At 44.3% G+C, this 21,601-nt stretch overlaps 1 protein-coding gene across 1 annotated transcript in view; it reads left to right on the top strand.

Annotated features, from left to right (window-relative positions):
* The window catches only part of CLCN4 (Cl-/H+ antiporter 4), a 301,238-nt gene that overhangs the window by 230,538 nt on the left and 49,099 nt on the right, over positions 1-21,601 (top strand). Inside the window, exons 6-10 of the mRNA XM_086934785.1 lie at positions 8,975-9,097; positions 15,241-15,447; positions 15,554-15,634; positions 17,356-17,901; positions 21,412-21,598. Of these exons, the coding sequence (XP_086790911.1) occupies positions 8,975-9,097; positions 15,241-15,447; positions 15,554-15,634; positions 17,356-17,901; positions 21,412-21,598 (1,144 nt within the window). The remainder of the gene's footprint in view (positions 1-8,974; positions 9,098-15,240; positions 15,448-15,553; positions 15,635-17,355; positions 17,902-21,411; positions 21,599-21,601) is intronic.

The raw sequence follows: 21,601 nt of genomic DNA, 5'->3' as shown, positions 1-21,601 counted from the left end.
ACATGACCACCGCAACCGGACAGCACCTGTTTGTACAAAATTATGTAAAGGGCCTAACACAAGAAGTTTCCCAAAAACTGCAGACGAGTGAGAGTAGTTGGGGGGCCTCCAAACCCGCAGCTATCCTTCAGATGGCTCAGTATTACGAGCACCAAAAGAATGAGAATGATAGGGCGTCCGAGAAAAAGAAGAAAGATTTAAAGGAAAGGGTAATGATAGCCCAGATACAGGGTATAGCGGTAGGACGGGAACACCAAAGGGGGAACTACCAATCAACCACCCCCAGAGATCTACCTCCTAAAGATCACACCCCAGCACCCCACACTGGACGTAGAGACATTAGCAATGACCAATGCGCCTTCTGCAAAGGGTTTGGCCATTGGAAATCCCAGTGTCCGGTTCTGCTAGAGATGAATAGAAATAGGGATTCCAGGGATGTGGCAGGTGGTCCGAGGAATAGAGTACAGGGACGAGGGAACACCAACGACACCAACAATGACAGATCAGGGAGACTGAACACATTTGACCGTCCCCGACAAAACCAATATCAGCTGTCCGAAGGTGAAAATGCCCCCGATTTTGCATAGGACTGCCAGGGGCAAGGGAGGGATCCAGTCGAGCTCTGTGTTGACCAGCAAGGTCCTTATGTCACCGCTAAGGTCCTGGGTACAGAGTCTCCATTCTTGGTAGACACTGGGGCGACACGTAGTGTGTTATCAAAACGACTGATTCCAAGGGCACCCTTGTCTGGCTCACACATAACGTCGATAGGTTTCGATGGAACGCCCTCCACTAACCCCCTGTCCGTACCTATTACCTTTGACCTAGAAAACAACACTACTGACGCGACATTTCTGCTTTCCTCCAACTCCCCTGACGCCATTATGGGCATTGACTTACTGAAACATTTTCGAGCTACCATTAGGTGTTCCCCAGATGGAATACGAGTCATCCTGTACGACAACCCAGACTTGCCCAGATCCCGTCCCCCACGACACATGTGCTCCATAACTGACGCTGACATGTCCTTGCTTGACACCCTGCCTCCGTACCTATGGGCCAAAAATGACTCTGATGTGGGGCGAATGATGATTGATCCTATTCACATAACTGTACGACAGGACGCTATGCTCCCGAAACTTCCGCAATATCGGATATCGCCAGAGGGTGAGAAGGCACTGGTAGCGATCATTCAGTCTCTGGTAGATGCAGGAGTGGTTGAAGAGGTGGTTAGCAACGTCTGCAACAGCCCAATCCTACCTATTGTTAAGAAGCAAGGTGAAGGAGATGAGAAAGCGTACCGCTTCATCATCGACTTACGAGAGATTAACAAAGTGGTTGTACCCCAATATCCTGTAGTCTCTGATATCACCACCATTTTGACCCTCATCCCGTCCACTGCCACCACCTTCACTGTTATCGACCTTAAGAACGCGTTTTTCTCTATCCCCATCCATCCAGACAGCCGTTATCTCTTCGGCTTCACTTTAAAATCCCGCTCGTACCGATTTTGTAGAGCTCCCCAGGGGTACACTGAAAGTCCCAGCATTTACAGCCAGGCCCTCAAAAGGCAGCTAGATGCCTTCCAGCTACCAGATGGAGTGGTGTTGATCCAATATGTTGACGATATCCTTTTGGCGGCCGACACCACCCCGCTTGCCGCGACAGCCACTGTCCAACTCCTACACTTTCTTGCAGAAAATGGCCATAAAGTCTCCAAAAAGAAGTTACAGTTCTGCCAGCCACAAGTGACTTACCTAGGCCATCTTCTGTCCAAAGAAGGGAGGAAACTTACACCCGACCGAATCCAAACCATTCTAGACACCCCCGTCCCAAAAACACAAAAACAGGTCCGCTCTTTGGTTGGCCTAACCTCTTTTTGCAGACAGTGGTTGCCTAATTACAGCCTCATTGTGAAACCATTACTTGCCCTGCTGACCAAAGATGTCCCCTCCCCGCTTCCTTGGACCACTGAGTGTCAAGCCTCCTTTAAGGAATTACGAGATGCACTCTGCTCAGCACCCGTCCTCGGAACCCCGGATTACTCCAAACCCTTCTCCCTCTTCACCCACGAAAGGGAGGGGTGTGCATTGTCTGTCCTAACTCAATCAATTGGTCCTAAGCAGCGCCCTTGTGCCTACTTCTCCGCCACTCTTGATCCTGTAGCCAGAGCCTTACCTGCCTGCCTTCGAGCGGTAGCTGCCGCTGCTGTCTCTATCCGCCAGAGCGAAGGAATTGTACTTTCAAACTCCCTCACTGTGTTAGTACCCCATGCAGTTGACACCCTTTTGAACCAGACAAAGACCCAACACCTGACTAGCGCACGACTGACAGGGTACGAGTTGACTCTGCTTGCACCCCACATCACACTAAAGAGATGCACGACTTTGAATCCTGCCACATTACTGCCCCTGCCTGAAAATGACCCCGACATTCCTCCCATCCACGACTGTGTGACCCTCACGGACGAACAAACTAGGAGTAGGGTTGACCTCCGAGACACTGCTTTTCCTGACCCCGATGGAGAGCTATGGGTAGACGGCTCATGCATCAAACTCCCAGATGGCACCACTTCAGCTGCCTATGCAGTAACGACAGCCAGAACAGTAGTTGAGACAGCCTGCATCACACAACGATCTACCCAGGCAGCAGAGCTGATAGCCCTCACCCGAGCATGCATCATAGCCGCAGGGACCACCGCGAACGTATATACGGACAGCCAGTATGCCTTCGGAGTGGTCCACCATTTTGGGCTCCTGTGGAGGGAGAGGGGATTCCTGACGTCCCACGGCACCCCAATCCTCCACGGAGATCTAGTTTCCGCTCTGATTGAAGCAGTTCTCCTCCCCAAACGACTAGCGGTAATCAAATGTCAAGCACACAAAAGGGTGACAGACTTAGTTGGACAAGGGAATGCATTGGCCGACATCACTGCACGAACCACAGCTGAGAATAGGACGGCAACACGCATATATGTGACCAGGTCACAAGCAGAGAGATGGACTGACGCAAGGGAAATGATCAGAGACATCCAGTCGGCCAGCACCCCTCACGAACTGACTAAGTGGACAGGGGTGGGTTTGAAGGACGAAGAGGGCTGCTGGCGAACGAAGGATGCAAACAAATGGTTGCTGCCCGACTCATATCTGATCCCCATACTGACGATGGCACATTCCCCCGCACACATAGGATCTGCACCCATGATCGAACTCATTTCCAAAGTCTGGCACAACGACAAAATCCCTGACTCCGCCAGACGCCTAGTTCAGCAGTGCCTTATCTGTCTGCAACACAACCCCGGGAAAGGAACTGTAGTACCCCGGGGAGGGTTTGGGACCCCCAATCACCCCTTTGAGGTCCTTCAGATGGACTACATCCAACTAGAGAGATGCCAAAGCCTGAAGTATGTACTAGTCATCGTGTGTGCCTTCAGCAAATGGGTAGAAGCCTATCCAACTCGTGACAACACTGCCATGACTACTGCCAAAGTACTGCTGAAGGAATTCTTCCCTCGCTATGGCCTTTGTCGAATTTTATGGAGCGACAATGGCCCCCACTTCATAGCTGAGGTTATCCAACTAATCCTAAAGGGGTTGGGGGTGAAGCAACGGTTTCATGCGGTCTTCCACCCCCAATCCGCCGGTCTAGTGGAACGCCATAATGCCACACTGAAGCTGAAACTGGCAAAAATAGTGGCCACCACTGGACTTAACTGGCCGGATGCCCTCCCACTGGCTTTGTTATCGATGCGCTCCACTCCCACCAAGCACCATTTGACCCCCTACGAGGTCGTGTTTGGGCGACCGATGAATCTCTGGACTGCTCCCAAACCGACCTCCATTCATGACGTCCCAGACGTCCTACTATCTGATTATTTGTGCAAGTTAACTAAAACGTTGTCTGTCATTCATCAACAGGTGCAGCAGGCCATCCCCGATGCTTCCAGGGGCCCCGGCCATGACATCCAACCGGGAGATTTCGTGTTGATACGAAATTTCCAGCGAACCAAGAGTCTGGAACCTCGGTGGACGGGCCCCTGGCAAGTGCTGATCACCACCCGAACGGCACTCCGAGTGGAGGGGAAGAAGCACTGGCTGCACGCGCATCATTGCCGGAAGGTCTCTGCAAACCTGGCCACGACAGAAAACGTCAGCGCCCAAGAAGAGCTCCTGAGCAAAGACCGACCGATATTGGACTGTTATCCCGATACTGAGGCACTCGAACTTGCAAAATTCTCTGATCCCACTGTGCCATCCAGAGAAGGGTATTTCCTGCGTCGAAAGGAGGGAGTTTCGGCTAAGTAGGCCACGGACTAAGTTGAATCTCAGAACGGTGACCTAAGCACAATTAAGGGTTACCGGGAGAGAAGTAAAACGAAGTCTGTGGTTCTGCCCACTACCGAGCCCCTTGAAGGTGATGGAAGCGCCAGATAAGAAGATGATGGAAGCGCCAGATAAGAAGATGATGGAAGCAACAGGAAATACCCAGTATAGAAATCCAAAGACTGACAACTTGCACAAATCAAAGACAATCGCACTCTTCATTGTCTTCCTCTTCTGCCTCCTCCTCATGACCTCCTTCTGGATTCTGGAGGAAAGCACACCGGCCCACAAGGCATTGCTACCTACTGCACAGCCAACACCCCTGAAAGAGCATCACCTAATCTCTCTGTCGCCTCAGCTCCGAGAAAGGCGCAGGGAATTCTGGAACAATTCCTTCGTGCAACTGTTGCACCAACACAACCTTGCTGCAAATGCTACAAACTGCTGGATCTGCGGGTTGCTCCCGCATGCCACAGGACACTCCATCCCCTTCATCCCTTCTCCTTTCTCAGTTCACGGCTCCTGCCTCGCCTGGTTGATCCTCATGCAAGAGAGCCACAAGGACAACGCCACCTCCAGCCGGACAGTGTCACACTTCTACTCTGGGTTCTGGCTGAACAAAACCGGAAAGACCCCTGCTGCCCTGTGTCCTGCGCTCGCAGGCGCCACCTTCCTCAAAGGCATTCCAGCCAAAGAACGAGTCGAAGTACAGGTACTCCACAATCCAGCCAGAACCACCTTCTCTCATCTGCAAAAACAAACTACCGCCACCCTGACTGTGGCTCTGTCTGTTATCAATGTCACCGGTTTTGTGTGCCTAGAAGGCCAGGGAACGCAACTGGTGGGTCACAGCTCCTGCCGAATCACCAGAACTTTGGACTCAGCTGACCCCCCTTCCTTTGTTGCTTCTCCGAATATGTACTTTGTGTGCGGCACCAAAGCTTACACCTGGCTCCCGAGAGGTTGGAAAGGCGCCTGTTACATTGCCTTCGTTCTTCCACCCACATATGTAGCCCCTGCCAACCATCACCGGCAGAGGCGTGCAGACGACCTTGGACAAGCCGACTCCACCGGAGCACAGTTCCTGGATGCAGCAAAGGGACTTGTTCCTCTGTGGGGCCCAATGGCAAACAGCCGTGCTATCCGACACCTGACCCAGGCAGTAGAAACAACGATCAACATCACGGCTGGCATCCTCGCCAACAACACTGCGGAGCTTCAGGCGGCCCGCCTTGTGACCCTTCAAAATTGTCTTGTCCTAGACGTGGTCCTAGCCGACCGAGGAGGAGCATGCCGCATCATCGGATCCAGCTGCTGCACCTACGTGCCAGACAACTCGCCTTCAGTCTACAAAGCCATTGAACACCTCCACAGACTTTCCTCAGAGGTTCACCAAGAACAGGAAGGATGGTCGCTTGGAAGCTGGTTTTGGGACACTTTAAAGAACTGGGGTTGGAGGTTGTTTTCCTTCGTGCTGATACCTGTTGTGATAATATGTGGGTGTTGCTTAGGTATCCAATGTCTGCCACCTTTGTGCGGCCTTGTTTCTAACTGTATGTGCCCAAAGACTTTGGACTTCCGAAATGAGCACATGAGCCCCCTCTATGAAGTAGAAATACGTGGCCTTATGGGGATAAATCCAAACTGACAAGTTGGCGAGACATGTTAAAAGGGAGGACTGTGGAATTTTAGTTTGCGATCTGAACATCATCTGCGCCAGCTTGTCACCTATGTACTACGTGCACGGCAGCCATTTTAGGTCACCTATGTACTACGTGCACGGCAGCCATTTTAGATATCATGGTCTCCCTGTCCACGATCGATCGCCAGCGCGCCCCTCTGACCCAGCAAGCATCCTCCGCGCACCCTGGCTCCCCCTTCCCCCCCCTCATGAGCATAACCCTTCTGCATGACCCTGTCCTTGGGAGTCACGCCAGCGCCTGACCAACACCTCCTCTCCTCCCATGAATGCCCCTCTGTTGATAAACCTTCCCTCCGCACTGGTCTGTCCACACGGCATGAATACCACTCCTTTGATGACCCCTCACCCCGTGTCCAGCTGTCCACTCAGGTCCGAGGCCATTGCCTAAGCCGGGAGATATCATTTACTGCCCCTTATTGTATGAGGTCGCTCTCCTTCAAAGGACCCTCTATTGATCCAGGCCTCCCCACCCCCTGTGATATGATCAGGCGCACACATCCTAAGACTCGACGGAACACTTAGCTGCGTGATGACCCCCTCCTCTTATCAGCAGGTTGAGGACCTCTATTGTGAAGGTATATGGGGGTGGGATTGACACGAGGATTACGGGGATGTCTTTTCCTTTATGCCACAATGTTCTGATTGTAATAAAGAAAGGTCACATGCCATAAACCAGTGTATAAGAGGCCAGGCCTCCGAGAGGCTGTTAGAGCACCTCGAGACGATACCTTGTTGTCTGATCTGATGTGTTCTGCTCCGTCGGAATAAACTTCTGTTTTCCTGCCTTCTGGTCTCCGGCGCCTGCCTCATTGCTTGGTAATTTGAATGGTACAAGGGCGGTTAGCGCCGGGCAAATCTTGAGAAAGGTCCTAGCCCTACCTTTTTCCACAGTACCAATGGCTTGGATGTCAGTGGGACTGCCACTGACGGCCTGTTGGTGGTGGTCCCACCAACATCCTAATGAGGCCTTATGTCTTTGAGGGTGAAAGCATACCAGGGGCCATAATCTTATCTGGACAATCAGAGAGTCTTGTGGCTATAGAAAACTATAATGTTGGAAAATGTATTTATTTTTTAGGTACTGTTCAGTTCGGGTGTTTCCCCCGACACCAGTGTTTTGTGGGAACATATTGGTCGAGTGTCTTGTTGGTTACCGGTGGTCACTGTAAATTAGTCTTGGTGCAGAGAAACAACATAGGTTAGTTGTACTGTTAGACCATATTTATTATTCCTAGCAATGTAATGTGTGTTCTTCTTGAACGTTTTGGCTTTATTAGTCAAGTATCACTTATGTGAGAAAATAGGAAATTTTGCGAAAAATTGCAGGTCCCAAAGCAAGAGTAAGAGAGTAAAGGACATGTTTTAGATAATGAAGAGGATTACGAGTAAGATGAGGTACACTGTGGAGAAGTGGTACTTGAAGTAGAGTAACAAGGTAGTAAAAGGCACATTGATAGTGTCAATGTGAATGGTTGCTCTAATAACATGCTGTTTGATTCTAAGGCTAAAATATCATTATTCCAGATGTATTTCAATACAAAAAAAATGTTGGGTAGTATCAGGCTTTTTAAACCTGACATAAGGTCCCTGGCCTATGGGGTCAACCCATAACATTTCGTAGATATTTCATAGGAGACTTGGAATACATGGGTTGCATCACAGCCGGGAAGATCTATGTATCATTTTAAAGGAGACAGTATCATCAGCTGGTTCCACCAAAAAAACCTTTACGTTATGCTAGATCTCAAAAATGAAACTTATATCATTGTGAAAGAAATACATTCTGCTGAAGGGTCAGTTCAGGATAGTATCTTATCCACTCTTGCAGTAGAGTCAGTTCATGATAATATCTCATCCACACATGACAACCCCGGTGGTGAGGGGCAAGTGTGAGCAGGGGTGTCCTCAAGACCTGTGTCAACGGTTTAACACGACGCAGTTTAAATGGCAGCACCTTAACTTCGCCGACGAACACACGTTCTGTAAATGAGTAAGGGTGTTGAGACATTTCCTTAAAACTACAGCATGAGCAGTTTGCTGTCTTGATGTGTCAGAAGCATTACAATGCGTAGTAGTTCCAGGTTGTCGTAAATGAAATGATGATAACCGCATTCACTTGAAGAAGTTCAACAGGAAACTTTATTAAAAGTGTAGCTGTTCATAGAATTGTCTCAGCCACGACATCAGCAGGGTACTAACTGAAATAGTTCACTTTCAAACACATTCCACATTCTACATTCCAATTTCTTACAGTAGCATAGCAACATTCTATTAAACAGGATAAATATACCACACATAACAGGAGAAAGATACCACAGTATCCTCTTCCATCTTTATTCAACTCTACAGTTTGCCTCGTTTTTAAGGTTTCTTCTGCCTTGCTTACCTGTGTTTCTATGTGTTAGATGCATTACCCTGTTAGAGCCAGCGCTAGTGGTTTTGTAAATTCTTGTTTTAAGCTTCCTCCTACTCCTCATATTTGTCCTATTCTTACATTTCCACAATGGCTCTCCCTTCCATAGTCTTGTTTTTTAATTTATTTTTTTAGCAAAGAAAGACATTACTACAACTGGCGTGCACCTTTGCCTTATTAACTTTCTCGTTAGAACCTTCTCTTAAAATCAATGAAATGCAAATACAATCTGTGCCAAGGTGCTTGCTACTGATTCTGGCAAAAAGTTGGATGTGCTTTCAAAGTGCTCATGTTAAAAATAAACTTTTTGCAAATGCATCAGAACTAAGTTCTCATGGTGATGTATTAAAATGATCAAAAAGGGAAAAAAGAAAGATGCGAGACATATAAAATTGTGAAGTTCATCATGTTTTACTGTTGGCGACGAGTGAGATTACAGTGTAAAATGCCCAGCAACATAAATACTTAGTTTGTCCACGTGTACTGACACAATGTAGTACAATGCCTCTAATTATGATTATTTTCTTGTTTATTCAGGGTGCCGATGCGTATATTCTGAACTATTTCCTCTACATTCTCTGGGCACTCTTATTCTCATTCTTGGCGGTTTCTCTGGTCAAAGTGTTTGCTCCTTACGCCTGTGGATCTGGAATACCTGAGGTGAGGAGTGTTTCTATTAAATTTCAAATACATTTTGCTAGTTCCCTTTCCCATGTACATTTTAGTGAATTAAGGAGCAGGTTTACCACCCTACTTTATCTCAATAGCCTTCTCGCCCTGATCACAGTATCTGAAGGCCATTTCTTAAATACTGCATACATTTTTACTTGTACTTCTCAGAAAAACAGGAAAACATAGAATTTGGTGCCATATAGGAACGGACAGCCCCACCCACAGTGCTTATTTTCTGTCCACCATTTATCGAAACACCTTCCAGGGTCCTAAACTTACCCTATAGCAGCAGTGTGTTAGGGCTCCTGCCACACATCTGAGGATGGAGCATTATACACACACATTTTGCAAGGTATAAGGCACTTTTGAATAATACAAAATTAGCTCTAGTGATGTAGACATCGTCTAAGCAACAGGTTCTCAGAAAAGCATGGCTTTTTTCTGTTGCACTCTATATAATATTGTATGCCGCCATAAGAAGATGACTATGCTCTTTTTTTTCATGAGTGGACTGTCTAGCAGATGTATTGCTTATTTTATCATTGCTTTTTGCTAGTTGCCTAAAGCTCGCTGTCCACATTTTGTCTCTGTATCCATTGACGTCCTCTTGAAGCTGGATAGCCACTGGATGAGTTCCTGTTAAATGTGTTGGTTTTGGCAAGGAAAGTTCAGAGTGGGAAAATTTCAGATTTCACAGAAGTCCTCTGGTTGAGGGGATACTATTTGTGTTTTTTCCTCGTCAGGATTTCTACCTTCAGGCTCAGTCTTTTTATGGAGCTCAAAATCCTTAAGCAGAGCAAGCCAGATGCCGGATCCAATGAAGTTATATAAAAATCAGACACCTTTACCGTGAGGTCCCACAGATGCTCCAGAGATGTTGAAAGTCAAAAAAGGTTTTTAGGTTCAAACTTTTCAGACTTTCCGGGGTAGTTCCTCTTACCCACATGTAAGACTCCCAGGACCTCAGCGACAGCTTTTTAGGGGCCAGGACACTTCAGCAGAAGCTACCAGCAAGGCCCAGTCCAGTTCCAGATGAAACTGTTTCTCTGGTCACTCCAGGGAAAATGCCTCTTGCAGCTTGCAGCCTAAATGTCCCTTTAGCCATGCAGAATGTCATCTAACTGACCCTTGGAGTCCTCTTCTTAGTCCCGGATAAAAGGGAGAGCAGGTCCAGCCCTTCAGATCTCCTCTCTGGTTACATGTCCTCTGGTCTTACAGCGCTGGGATGCTCAAGAGTAGCCATGCGCTATAGAAGAGGGTATTCATTCATTCAGATAGCAAGTTCATTCCTCTTCTGTTTTGCCACAGGTCCAGAAAGTGTTCTTTGGCCCTTCAGTTCAAGGTTGTCCAAGAGTATTTTCAGTTTGCTGTGTTCCACTTATCAGCGCCCATCTTCGAATATTTGGGATACATGTTTTCCCCTACCTCAGTTACTGATTATTTCAGACAGCCAGCTGTAGACCACCTCCAGACGATGACTGAGTAGACGTCATTGAGATTCTCAATCACTGAGCCAAAGTCATATATGTCTCCTTCACAGAAGCTTCCTTTTTTAGTATCCGTCTTGTTTTGGTGCAGTTCAGGGTCTTTTCTCTGTTGCAACAAGTCTAGGACATTCATGCTATGAGCCTGATGTTTCAGCCTCAGTATTGTATCTCAGTAAGAGCAGCTCTGCGGTTACTTGACATTTTGGCCTCATGCATCCAATGTGTCCACTTCAGCAGATGGCATATGCAGGCTCTACTGTGGGATCTAAAGTCTCAGTGGGCCCAGTCTCAAGGAAATCTGTTGGATTTTATCCTGTACAAGATCGGCAGGGGTTGCTGCTTGACAGCAATCTGACCAATGAAACACATATCTCTCTTCCCCAACCAGAGTTTATTGTGGGGATGAATGTATCCATGCTAGGCTGGGGAGGTCATCTGGGGAAGATGGGATCAGAGGACTCTGGTCTCTGGTGGAGATCTGCCTCCATTAATGTGTTGGAGTTGCAGGCGATTCACCTGGTGTTAAAGGCTTTCCTGCAGTTCATAAACGGTAGGGTAATACAGGTTCTCACATAGTTCACCACTGCCATGTGGTACATGCAACAAACAGGGCAGAGTGGGTCCTGGACCCTGTACAGGGAAGCTCTGTGCCTGTGAAGGCATCTCCCTGATTGTAAACCACTTGGTGGGATCATTGAATGCTATGGAAGACAAGCTCAGCTGGCAACACTTGGCTGATCACAAATCGTGGTTACACCTCATGGTGGCTCAGGGTGTCTTTTGACAATGAGGAGAATATTGTTTAAATCTTTTTGCCACTGCTGAGAATGTGCAGTGTCCAAACTTGTGCACCTTTAATTTTCTGCGAAGGTCCTCCCTAGAAGATTCATTTCGACTGGGTTGGAACACTGGGCTCCTTTATACCTCTTCCTCTCCTGCCCAGAGGTATAGAGAAGATCAGAACAGACTGGACCCAAGCCATCCTACTGGTGCGGATGGTGCCAGGAGAGTATTGTACTTGTAACTTCTGAGGATGTGTGTCTGCCTTTTGATCAGGCTACTACTTTGGGAAAATCTTTGTCGCAACAGCATGGCAGTGAAGTACTGAAAAATAAATTACAACCCACCTAGAGCCATACTTACAAATAGCCCAATGCCATTTACCAATAATCAGTCAGTTGGCAGTGTAGAAGGTCCAATCGTTTATTATAACAAACAAACTCTGCCAGAGGAGCTCCTTGCGACCTAACCCCACGAGGTCCGCCAAGAAGACTGCTGGCACATTTTCAACCCATCACATATATACTGTTACATTTCGAAACCGTTACCTAAGAAGGAAAAATACAAGTTGGTACAGGTTGGTGCAGGGGAAAGACCATATATGAGAGACAAAGCGCTCTTGGTTTAGCTCATCTCATTATAGCAAGGTCGTGAGGGTAACTCCCTTCTGCTAACTCAGAGAGAGTCCACGCAGCACCCCTCGGAATGCGCTTATCCAGCCTACCCCCACCTACAACCTTGACAGGCCTAACAAGCAGAAGCAGCAGGTTGCTACAGTGGTACTGTTTCCCAGGAGAACGGCTTGAGCTAAATGCAATGTCAGGTTTTTGTTAATCTCTCGAGTGAACCAGGCCATAAATGGCGCCAGTCAAGCCAAACAGTACAGAGTATAATTGGGTGCGGAAACGTGTAACACAGTGTATACTAATCCCTATGTTATTACATATGGCGTGCGTATTGGTGTTTGTGTCTCTACATTAGCCTGCTAGGTACATCACGCTAATTACTAAAAGTGACTACATATTCTACTTAGTCCTAAATCGAATTCTGGTTCCTCAGCAGGGTACTTCACCCGAACCTTCACAATTTATACCACCATGTCTGGAGATTGAGTGGTGGCGTTTGACCGCGTTTGACCTGCCAACCAAAGCTGTGGTTGTCATTCTTGCTGCCAGGCACCTTCCACAAAGTCTGTTTACGCCTGGGGCTGGACCAAATTTGTGATCTTATGTAGAGTCCGCAGAACAGATCCTCTGCAAGCCAAGCGGTTAGTTAGTTTGTGATTTGTTCTGTCTTTGGGCCCACATTGGCTTGCTATGGGCACTATTAAAAGTTATTTATTAGCTCTTTAGGGTTTTCTGCATTTACCTGACCAACTGTCCTTGTTTAAATCACCTGTTGTGATGGAGTTTAATGAAGGTTTAATACATTTTACTTTCTAAACAGTTTTGATTCCACAGTAAGATTTTAATTTTGTCTTGACTTCTCTTATATGTACCCCCATCAAGCCAATGCACAGCTGCTCATATCGTCTTCTGACACTAAAGACAATATTCCTCATCACAGTCACTTCACCTTTTTAAGTGATTGAGCTCCAGGCTCTTTCGGTGCAACCGCCCTATCCAACTTTTTTTCCAGACAAACTGATGCTGAGGACAAGGGTGGCCCTCTTGCCAAAAGGTGTGACTCTTTTTCACGTTGTAAATCCATCGTCCTCACAACATTCTTTTCAATTCCTCAACCCTGAACTACATTGGTTTGACCACACAAGACCTTTAGGATTTTGCAGAGATTTCACTAAAGACCATCGGGCAGACAATCAGCTTTTTTGTGACATTCTCTGTGGCAAAGAAAGGTAAGGCGGTGCAGAAATGAACTTTCTCAATGGGGATGGTCCTTTGCATTAGGACTTGCTACATATTGGTCAAAAAGCAGACTCCGGAAGACATAAATCCCCTCTCCACCAGAGTCAAGACTGCCGCAACTGCATTAGCATAAAGAGGACCTGTCAATCACATTTGTTAGGCTGCGACATGGGTGTCAGTACCCACATTGATGAACCTGTTTACCCGTTTGGTCCTGCAGGATATTTTGGTCTGAGCACACTCCACACACCCTCCAACTTTGGAGCTCCTGCTTTTGCATCTATATGCTAAAGGTCAGCAATCTGCGGTTACAAGTATCCATAAGAAGAACAAGTTATTTGCCTTCCGTAATGTTCTTTGTGGTAGATATTCTAGCAAAATGCAGATCCTCTCTGCCTCCCCGCCTCCCCATTCTCTGGAACGGTTTCTTTTTCCCAAATTAAAGATCTACACACTGAGGCCTCTAATTGTTTTGTGCTCTGCGTCTGATTCCGTGGAAAGACTTGAGCAAGAAATTCATGTTGGTGTTTACAGGCGACTCTTCTCAGGCATTTCCTGGGTGCAACAAGGTCAGTGTGGAGTCGCACTACACCACCTTGCGGCACATGGAAACACAGCTATGAAATCTTCTGGATCCAGTCTGGGACTTGGGGAATATTCTAAAGGTTACGGAATCTATTGTTTGACAGAGCATCCCCCAGAAAGGGATTTCCCAAAAGTAAGTAACTTGTTAATATGAGTGGTAGTAATTTTTAGGAACATTAGCTCACATAACCATGTATTCCTGGAGATTGAAATAATTCAAAAAATATTTAACAATGTGGACGGTAATACTGGCAAAGTTAAATAGTGCCATTTTGCTATCTGGTCTTTCTTAGCCTAAGACAAGTAGCTAGACTGCTCCAGTGCAACCAAGAGGAAGGGAGATTTCTCTTGCGAAACGCATTGGTAAGGAGCGGTCGCATAACGGTACACTTTGTATACTGAGATGGATTTTAAGCTGTTCATCATGCTTCATTTGCACTCACTAGAACAGAGGAAAGGGCAGAAATTTATGGTTAGATAAAGTGGTGCAGATTGTGGATAGAAAGCAAGATGTTTTAAAACAGACACATTTAGAGGAGACAGAGGAAAAGAATTAGAGTAGAGCATGGCACATTCAAATGTTTGTTGTACAAAACAAGCCTCTCGCATTCACAGTTTTTGAATTAATTCATAAAAGTGGTTTTGATCAGTGTATGTAAATTGCTGAAAGGTATATCATTCATGTTTTGAAATTAACTATGTATAAATAGGAGAAAAGAAAGAAAAGAAGAACATATGTTTTAACATATATATATATATATATATATATATATATATATATATATATATATATATATATGTATACATAAAAACAAAAAAAAGAGAAGAATAAAATATTTGTCTAGATTGTGCGTTCTTACATGTTTTTATATTGTTGTGTATCTAGAGTTTTCACGATCTTTGATAGTAAAGCAGCACTAAGCCCGGTGCATACACTTTCCCAATGAGTTGCTTTCCCTGTTAGGGTTTAATCTTTTTTTCAGGGGTCCCGTATTTAGCAGCAGTTTGGCCTGGATAGCATGAAAATCCTCATGGAATGCCCAATTTGACAGTATATTATTTGTAATATGGACATTTAGTTTGAATGATCTCTCATTCCGTAAGGCCCTGAAAACGTGACTTTATAGTCATTAATCCGGTCTAAGAACTAATTAATATGCTGACTGCTCCAGCGCTGGGAGGCCTCAGGTAGCCATGTGCTATATAAGACTCGCAGAATAGAATAGAGCAGTTTATCACACCAGATGAATTCCGAGCTCAAAGGTACTGGATTTTATCAGGAGCAATAAATAACATGTACCCCTCCGGAGCTCCTGCAATTAAGGACTTATTGGATTATGTTAGTGGGTTTTCTGTTATTGTGCTTCCTTTCTCCTTATCATCATGATGACCATGTTCCCTCTTTGCTGTTTAGATAAAAACCATCCTAAGTGGCTTCATTATCCGAGGTTACCTGGGGAAGTGGACACTGCTCATCAAGACGGTCACTCTGGTACTGGTCGTGTCTTCGGGATTGAGCCTTGGGAAGGAAGGTCCCCTGGTCCACGTCGCATGCTGCTGTGGAAACTTCTTCAGCAGCCTCTTTTCCAAGTACAGCAAGAACGAAGCAAAGAGGAGAGAGGTGACTAATGGCCCAACTTTGTGCTCTGTGTGTGATTTGTTTTGGGAAAAAACTCACTTTATCAGTCCCAGAAGTTTATTTCTCTTAATTCAATTTTGTTTTTCAGGTGCTTTCAGCTGCAGCAGCTGTTGGAGTCTCAGTTGCCTTTGGGGCTCCAATTGGTGGTGTACTGTTTAGTTTGGAAGAGGTAAAAAATGTGCATAACCTAATGAATAGTACTTGTTCAGTGTTTCTTTTCTATGACTTCTGCTGAGTGTAGGAGTAGGCAAACATTGTAATTCGTAACAATGAATGAACAGAATAAAAATCCAATTTGATTAGGAAGTGGCGACTATGCAGAAAATGTATTGAAATAGTTTGAAGAACGAGTGAGCTTACTGATAAGAAATACTTTTATAGAGTTATAAAAAATTGATCAACTCATACAATTATACCAAATTTGACATAAAACATGATTAGCTCCATCCAATACTCAGCGCATGTTAAATTTCCATGCACTTAAAACTATAAAATCACTGATTTACAATTACACCCATCTGCTGTATTTGTCCTAAGATTATTTACAATAGTTTCACTATATTTAATTATAGACATAGTCAATAAGGTGGCTTATGATGTCTGGGTTTTCTAGATATATGATATGTTCTTCACCTACGATTTTATGGTATTATTGAAAGAAAGATTGTCCCTCGTATAATCAATATAGAATTGAATATACATTACTAAAAACTACAGTTAGAATTTTAGACTAACATGTCCCTTCTCCCTCCTGGGATTTTCCACCTGCGTAGACAATCTGCAGTTTTTAAGACATTGTACACAGGGTTAGGGCACTACCAATTGTAGGGATCCATTACCGCTTTAGATGTTGGATGAGCATAAAGCTCTAATATGCTTGTAAGACAGGCCGAAGAAGAAAAAAACAGAGACAATGTACACAAGCCTCATCATATGGAAAATAGTCCAAAGAAAAATGGGTCTGCCTTAAATTGTGGTTTACTTGCCTGGAGAAGGTACTCATCAGAATTTTTTTTATTTAAAGACATCTTAACAATTGAGGGTACATCATGTCAAGGTACTGTTCATGATCTAAAAATAGCAGGGACTCATAATACAAAGCCTGCCTGCTGCTGGTGCACATGCTGACAGTATTCCTCTCTCTGAGCTATTGTCAATCCCTACGCTTGACCATTGCAAATCTTTTTCCCCGTGGCATTGGAATGTATCCAGAGCTATTCAAGACCATTTGAAAAACTTTCCTGATATGTGCAACCTAAGGTAAGATCCAGGAACCAACAATGGACAACAATTTCTTATGAATGTTAAATTAATTAGATCCTGATCCGTTACAGTGAGGGATGACGTACAGCAAACCTGAAGATACCAAGTATGTCCATCTCAACTCATAATAATAAAGTAGCGGTAGACATAGGGAGCTGAAGAAGTATCTGTTATTAACTGCTATCAAAGTTGGCAAATTACAGCGTTTACAAATCTTGGTATAGCTCAATAAACTGGAAACATCTTTCTCTTTATATACTTCCACCAGCCATTAGCCATCTAATCAAGTAGCTATGGTATGTTGTACACTTCTATGGTTGAGGAACCTGCAACTTGACTCTGCAAAGCTTTGATAATATCCCCAAGGATGATCTGCATGTGTATGATACTGTATTGTGTAGTTGGATAGGGAAATGTATGTTTTTGTTATGTTAGTCTGAATTGTGTATTCAAATCAGTCCACTGATAATGTTGACTAGTGCTCCCTTAGTCAGTCATAGCAGCTTGCCTGCACATGGTCATCCTTGTCATTGTCACCCTAGTGCACTGCCCATGCATCTGGTGATGTATTTCACAACAGAATCTATGGTCATGACGCATTTTGTCTTTCTGTGTGTTTTTGTTTAGGTCAGTTACTACTTTCCTTTGAAGACTCTGTGGAGATCGTTTTTTGCTGCCTTGGTAGCTGCTTTCACTTTGAGGTCTATAAATCCTTTTGGAAACAGCCGCCTCGTTCTTTTTTATGTCGAGTACCACACACCGTGGTACATGGCAGAATTGGTCCCCTTCATCCTTCTTGGTGTTTTTGGAGGACTTTGGGGAACTCTTTTCATTCGATGCAACATTGCCTGGTGTTGGAGGCGTAAAAACACCCGACTTGGCAAGTATCCTATCTTGGAAGTCATTGCTGTCACTGCTATCACAGCCATAATTGCCTACCCAAATCCATATACCCGCAGGAGCACCAGCGAGCTCATATCTGAGCTCTTCAATGACTGCAGTGCCTTGGAGTCATCTCAACTATGTGACTACATCAATGATCCCAACATGACTAGACCTGTAGACGACATCCCTGACAGGCCGGCCGGGTATGGGGTTTACACTGCGATGTGGCAGCTGGCCCTGGCCCTCATTTTCAAAATTATTATCACAATTTTCACTTTTGGCATGAAGGTAAGGATTCAGCATTGTATAATTAATTGCTTTCATGTAAGATTAATACCAGTCATGTGGTAAATATGGTGGAACTAATGTGATTACATACAGTGGAAACAGACACAATCTTTAATATGGAAGATTCTTGATCCAGAGTCTCCTTGTGTACTGATAAAGAAAAATTACAAACTGTTGGGAAATCCATAAAGTGAAAATGCAACGCCCACTCTTCAGCAAAAAAGTTTGATAGTTACAGGTGTAGTTTTTGGCACTAATCATTTCAGCATTACCCCTACAGTTCCCTTTCTTAGGGAGGTGTATATATTCGATGAAGGTAAATGACGATATGGGAGGATAGAGACTATGGGAAAACACTGCTACTTCCCCAAGGATGTGTTAACCAAGGCTTGGGCTTTCACAGCTGACTCAGTTCAGATGCTTCCTGTCCCTGAAAAGCAGCAGTGTGGAATGGATAAGCATCTTTTCTTTTAAAAGATTGGGGCATTCTCTCAGATTCGGTGTATATTTTACCGAGTCAATTTCCTGTAGTGTAGACCGCATGTAATGCATCCAATGAATGTAGGCTGGAGTGTTCATACCAAGGAAATCTTGTAGAATCAATATTCTTTACTCCACCTCCACCAAGCAGTTATATCATATCAACCACAGCGCAAGAGGGCCATATTTCAGTCTGTGTTCCAGTTACGCATATTATACCACAAAAGTTGGAACTGATTGATGCAAACTAAGGGTCTAGCATAGGAATTTATTTTCCTTGGCCTGTATTTAGGTTAGTTTTTGCACATCCTCACTCACACACTAGTGCCTTACGTATTTTTTTAAACAGTCTTGGCTTTATGGACTGAAGGTGTGAAATGCCTTCTGTGAATACCAAAAGTAGTAAGTTTAGGATTTTATCTCAATTTAGTGGTAGTAAAGTTAGGAGTCCTAACTTACTACTACTAAATGCCTTCTGTGAATACCAAAAGTAGTGAGTTTAGGATTTTATCTCAGATTAGTTCTTTGAATCGACCCCAAGATGGTGAATGGTTGCTTAAACATTGTACCTAAACTAATTGTAAAGATGTTCATTAAAGCATACGAGAAAAGAAACATTGCTGCCTACCAAAAAACTAAATTATACTGCAAGAAATATTCTAGCTACATGTTTTCAAAATTCTAAAGTGCAAGCGGATCCAGAAACCATTAATAATTGGTCATCTGGTCACCTAGAATACCACTATAACTCCGATTTGTGGAAATGTTCTACTACTGTTACTCTTTAGTATTTATCACGCTAGTTCACACTTTGGTATTTTATTATAGGGTTTTGGATACCTTTTTAAAAAAAATATTTGGACTCTTTATTTCCTTCCTAAATAAAGAGCATATAAAAGCACCCATACCTTGGCATGCAATTTAATCATTTAAAAAGCGAATGACAAGACAAGCTCCTCAAATTGCATATTCTATCCATTATAAGACATAATGGCAGAAATAAGTGACTACTGATCTGCTGGAGATGTGATTGTCTTCTGTAGACACTGTTTCAGGCTGGTAGGGGGCAAAAGAAATACTTACGATGCTGCCAACCTGGCTTGGCTGGCACTGGAACATCTTTTCCATGTCATTGGCGCTTCTGGCAAGTTCCCTGGCATGGCATTGCAGTCATCTACTCCATGAGAACCCCCTCTTGTAAACAGCACACACGTTGGAAGGAGGAGCTCTAGGTCATCAGAGAGCCATAGCTCAGGCACCAGACTGCTGATGAATTGCTTCCTGCCTGAACTTGTGACGTGTTTCTTTTCTGTGCTATTGTAATGTGGTTGAAATGTAACAGAATGCTATGTTTCCAACAAATTAAGTTGTTTATAACTTCTTGTTAGTAGTGCAGTACAGCAGTGTATAAAAAAGTATAACCCCAACTTACAACCTAGTGTGAAGGTTTTTATTTATGACTTATTCACTGCTTTGCTTTAATGATGACCAGACTCTGCAACCTTCTCCAAAATGCACTTTTGATCTTTGGAAAGTAGCCTTGTCACTTTCGGTTTTGCTGCTTATATCAGATCCGACCTCAGGGGTTGCAAGAACTCTGCTAGGGGTCGCATTGGGATAGCTAGGGGTCGCAAGTGCGACCTCTGGCAACCCCTAATTGACGTCCATGGTGAGAAATATAAACACAGAATGAACATTGTGATTCAGTATCCAGTTTAAACAACATGTCTAAGAGGCCTAATTGCTGTCTATAAGCCATAAAAACATATTTTAACACAGCATAATGATTTTGTTTCAATTGCAAACGCTTTATATCAGTATGCACGTGTAAAATAAAGTGCAGCGCAACTAATGTTAATGCATATTTTAATTTGAATGCACAAAGGTTTCCTGAGTGCCTAACATAGTAACGTGAGTGTGTAAGCTAGTTTCACTGTTAAGTTCTGTGTCTTTTTAACATTAATAAATAATTGTAAAATAGCATATTAATAGCAACTCAAGGTTTTTGAGGATGAATGTCATAATAACCCCCATATTCAGTAATAACTCGTGCATAGGTTTTTAAAAAAGGAATGTAAGTTGTAAGCTAATCAGTGCCACACTGAAGTGACAGAATATCACATTTCACACTACAGCTTTTTCATGGTTCTTGTCATGTTTAGCCTAAGAAGGTTCTTAGCCAATGGCCACATTTTGGAGCTAGCACTAAACCAGGGTGCAAAACACAGGGGGCCAGATGTACGACCATTCAGTTTTGCGGGACACAAATTGCGATTTTTTTTGTGACTCGCAAAATGGAATGTACTAATGCGTCTCAGACACATTTAGCGATTCCCAATGGGGTCGCAAATGACCTGACCTGCGTTGTAAATGGCTGCACTCACAAGGATGGTGGCCTGCTGGGGTCAGCAGACCACCATGTCTGTGACTGCTTTTTAAATAAAGAAGTTTCTTTTTTTTTAAATGCATCATGTTTTCCTTAAAGGAAAACAGGATGCATTTAAAAAAAGAAAAATGAAACATTTCTGTTCCATTTTTTGAAAAGTAGGCAGTGGTCTAAGTGCTCTTAAAAATATTTTCACTGCCCAACACGAAGGGAAAGGGGTCCTCTGGGGACCCATTTTCTTTTGCGACTGCCTTATTACCTACTTGAAGTAGATGGTAACTGCAATTGTTTTGAGACTATATTACAGTCATAAAACAGTCACAAATACCAGTGCGACTCGCTGTGAGGAAGGGGCACCCCTTTCTAATAGTGACTCACAAACCCTATTTTGCGAGTCGGTAATAGGTTACAGACTCTCAAAATAGGGTTTGAACACACCACAACCCTTTTTAGCAGTCGCAAATGGGCTGATTTTTCGTTTGTGACCACTAAAAAGGGTCGTGCATCTGGCCCAGGGTGATGAAAAATAAAGATAATATGCTAACTCTCAAATTTCTGTTAGTCTTATACTATGTTATGCATATTTGAATGTGTGGCTCTGAATGTTGTTGGAGTTATTTTGTTGATTCCTATATTTTCTGCAGATTCCATCTGGACTTTTTATTCCAAGCTTTGCTGTTGGTGCCATTGCTGGTCGCATGGTGGGAATTGGAGTGGAACAGCTAGCTTACCACCATCATGACTGGATCATCTTCAAGAGCTGGTGTCGCCCTGGGGCTGACTGTGTCACTCCGGGACTGTATGCAATGGTGGGAGCTGCCGCGTGCTTAGGTA

Source organism: Lissotriton vulgaris, chromosome 8, assembly GCF_964263255.1.
Source record: "Lissotriton vulgaris chromosome 8, aLisVul1.2, whole genome shotgun sequence".
In the NCBI taxonomy this organism is placed as follows: Eukaryota; Metazoa; Chordata; class Amphibia; order Caudata; family Salamandridae; genus Lissotriton; species Lissotriton vulgaris.
Note: the sequence above shows the minus strand (reverse complement) of the source record. Positions and strands in the feature narration are given on the sequence as shown.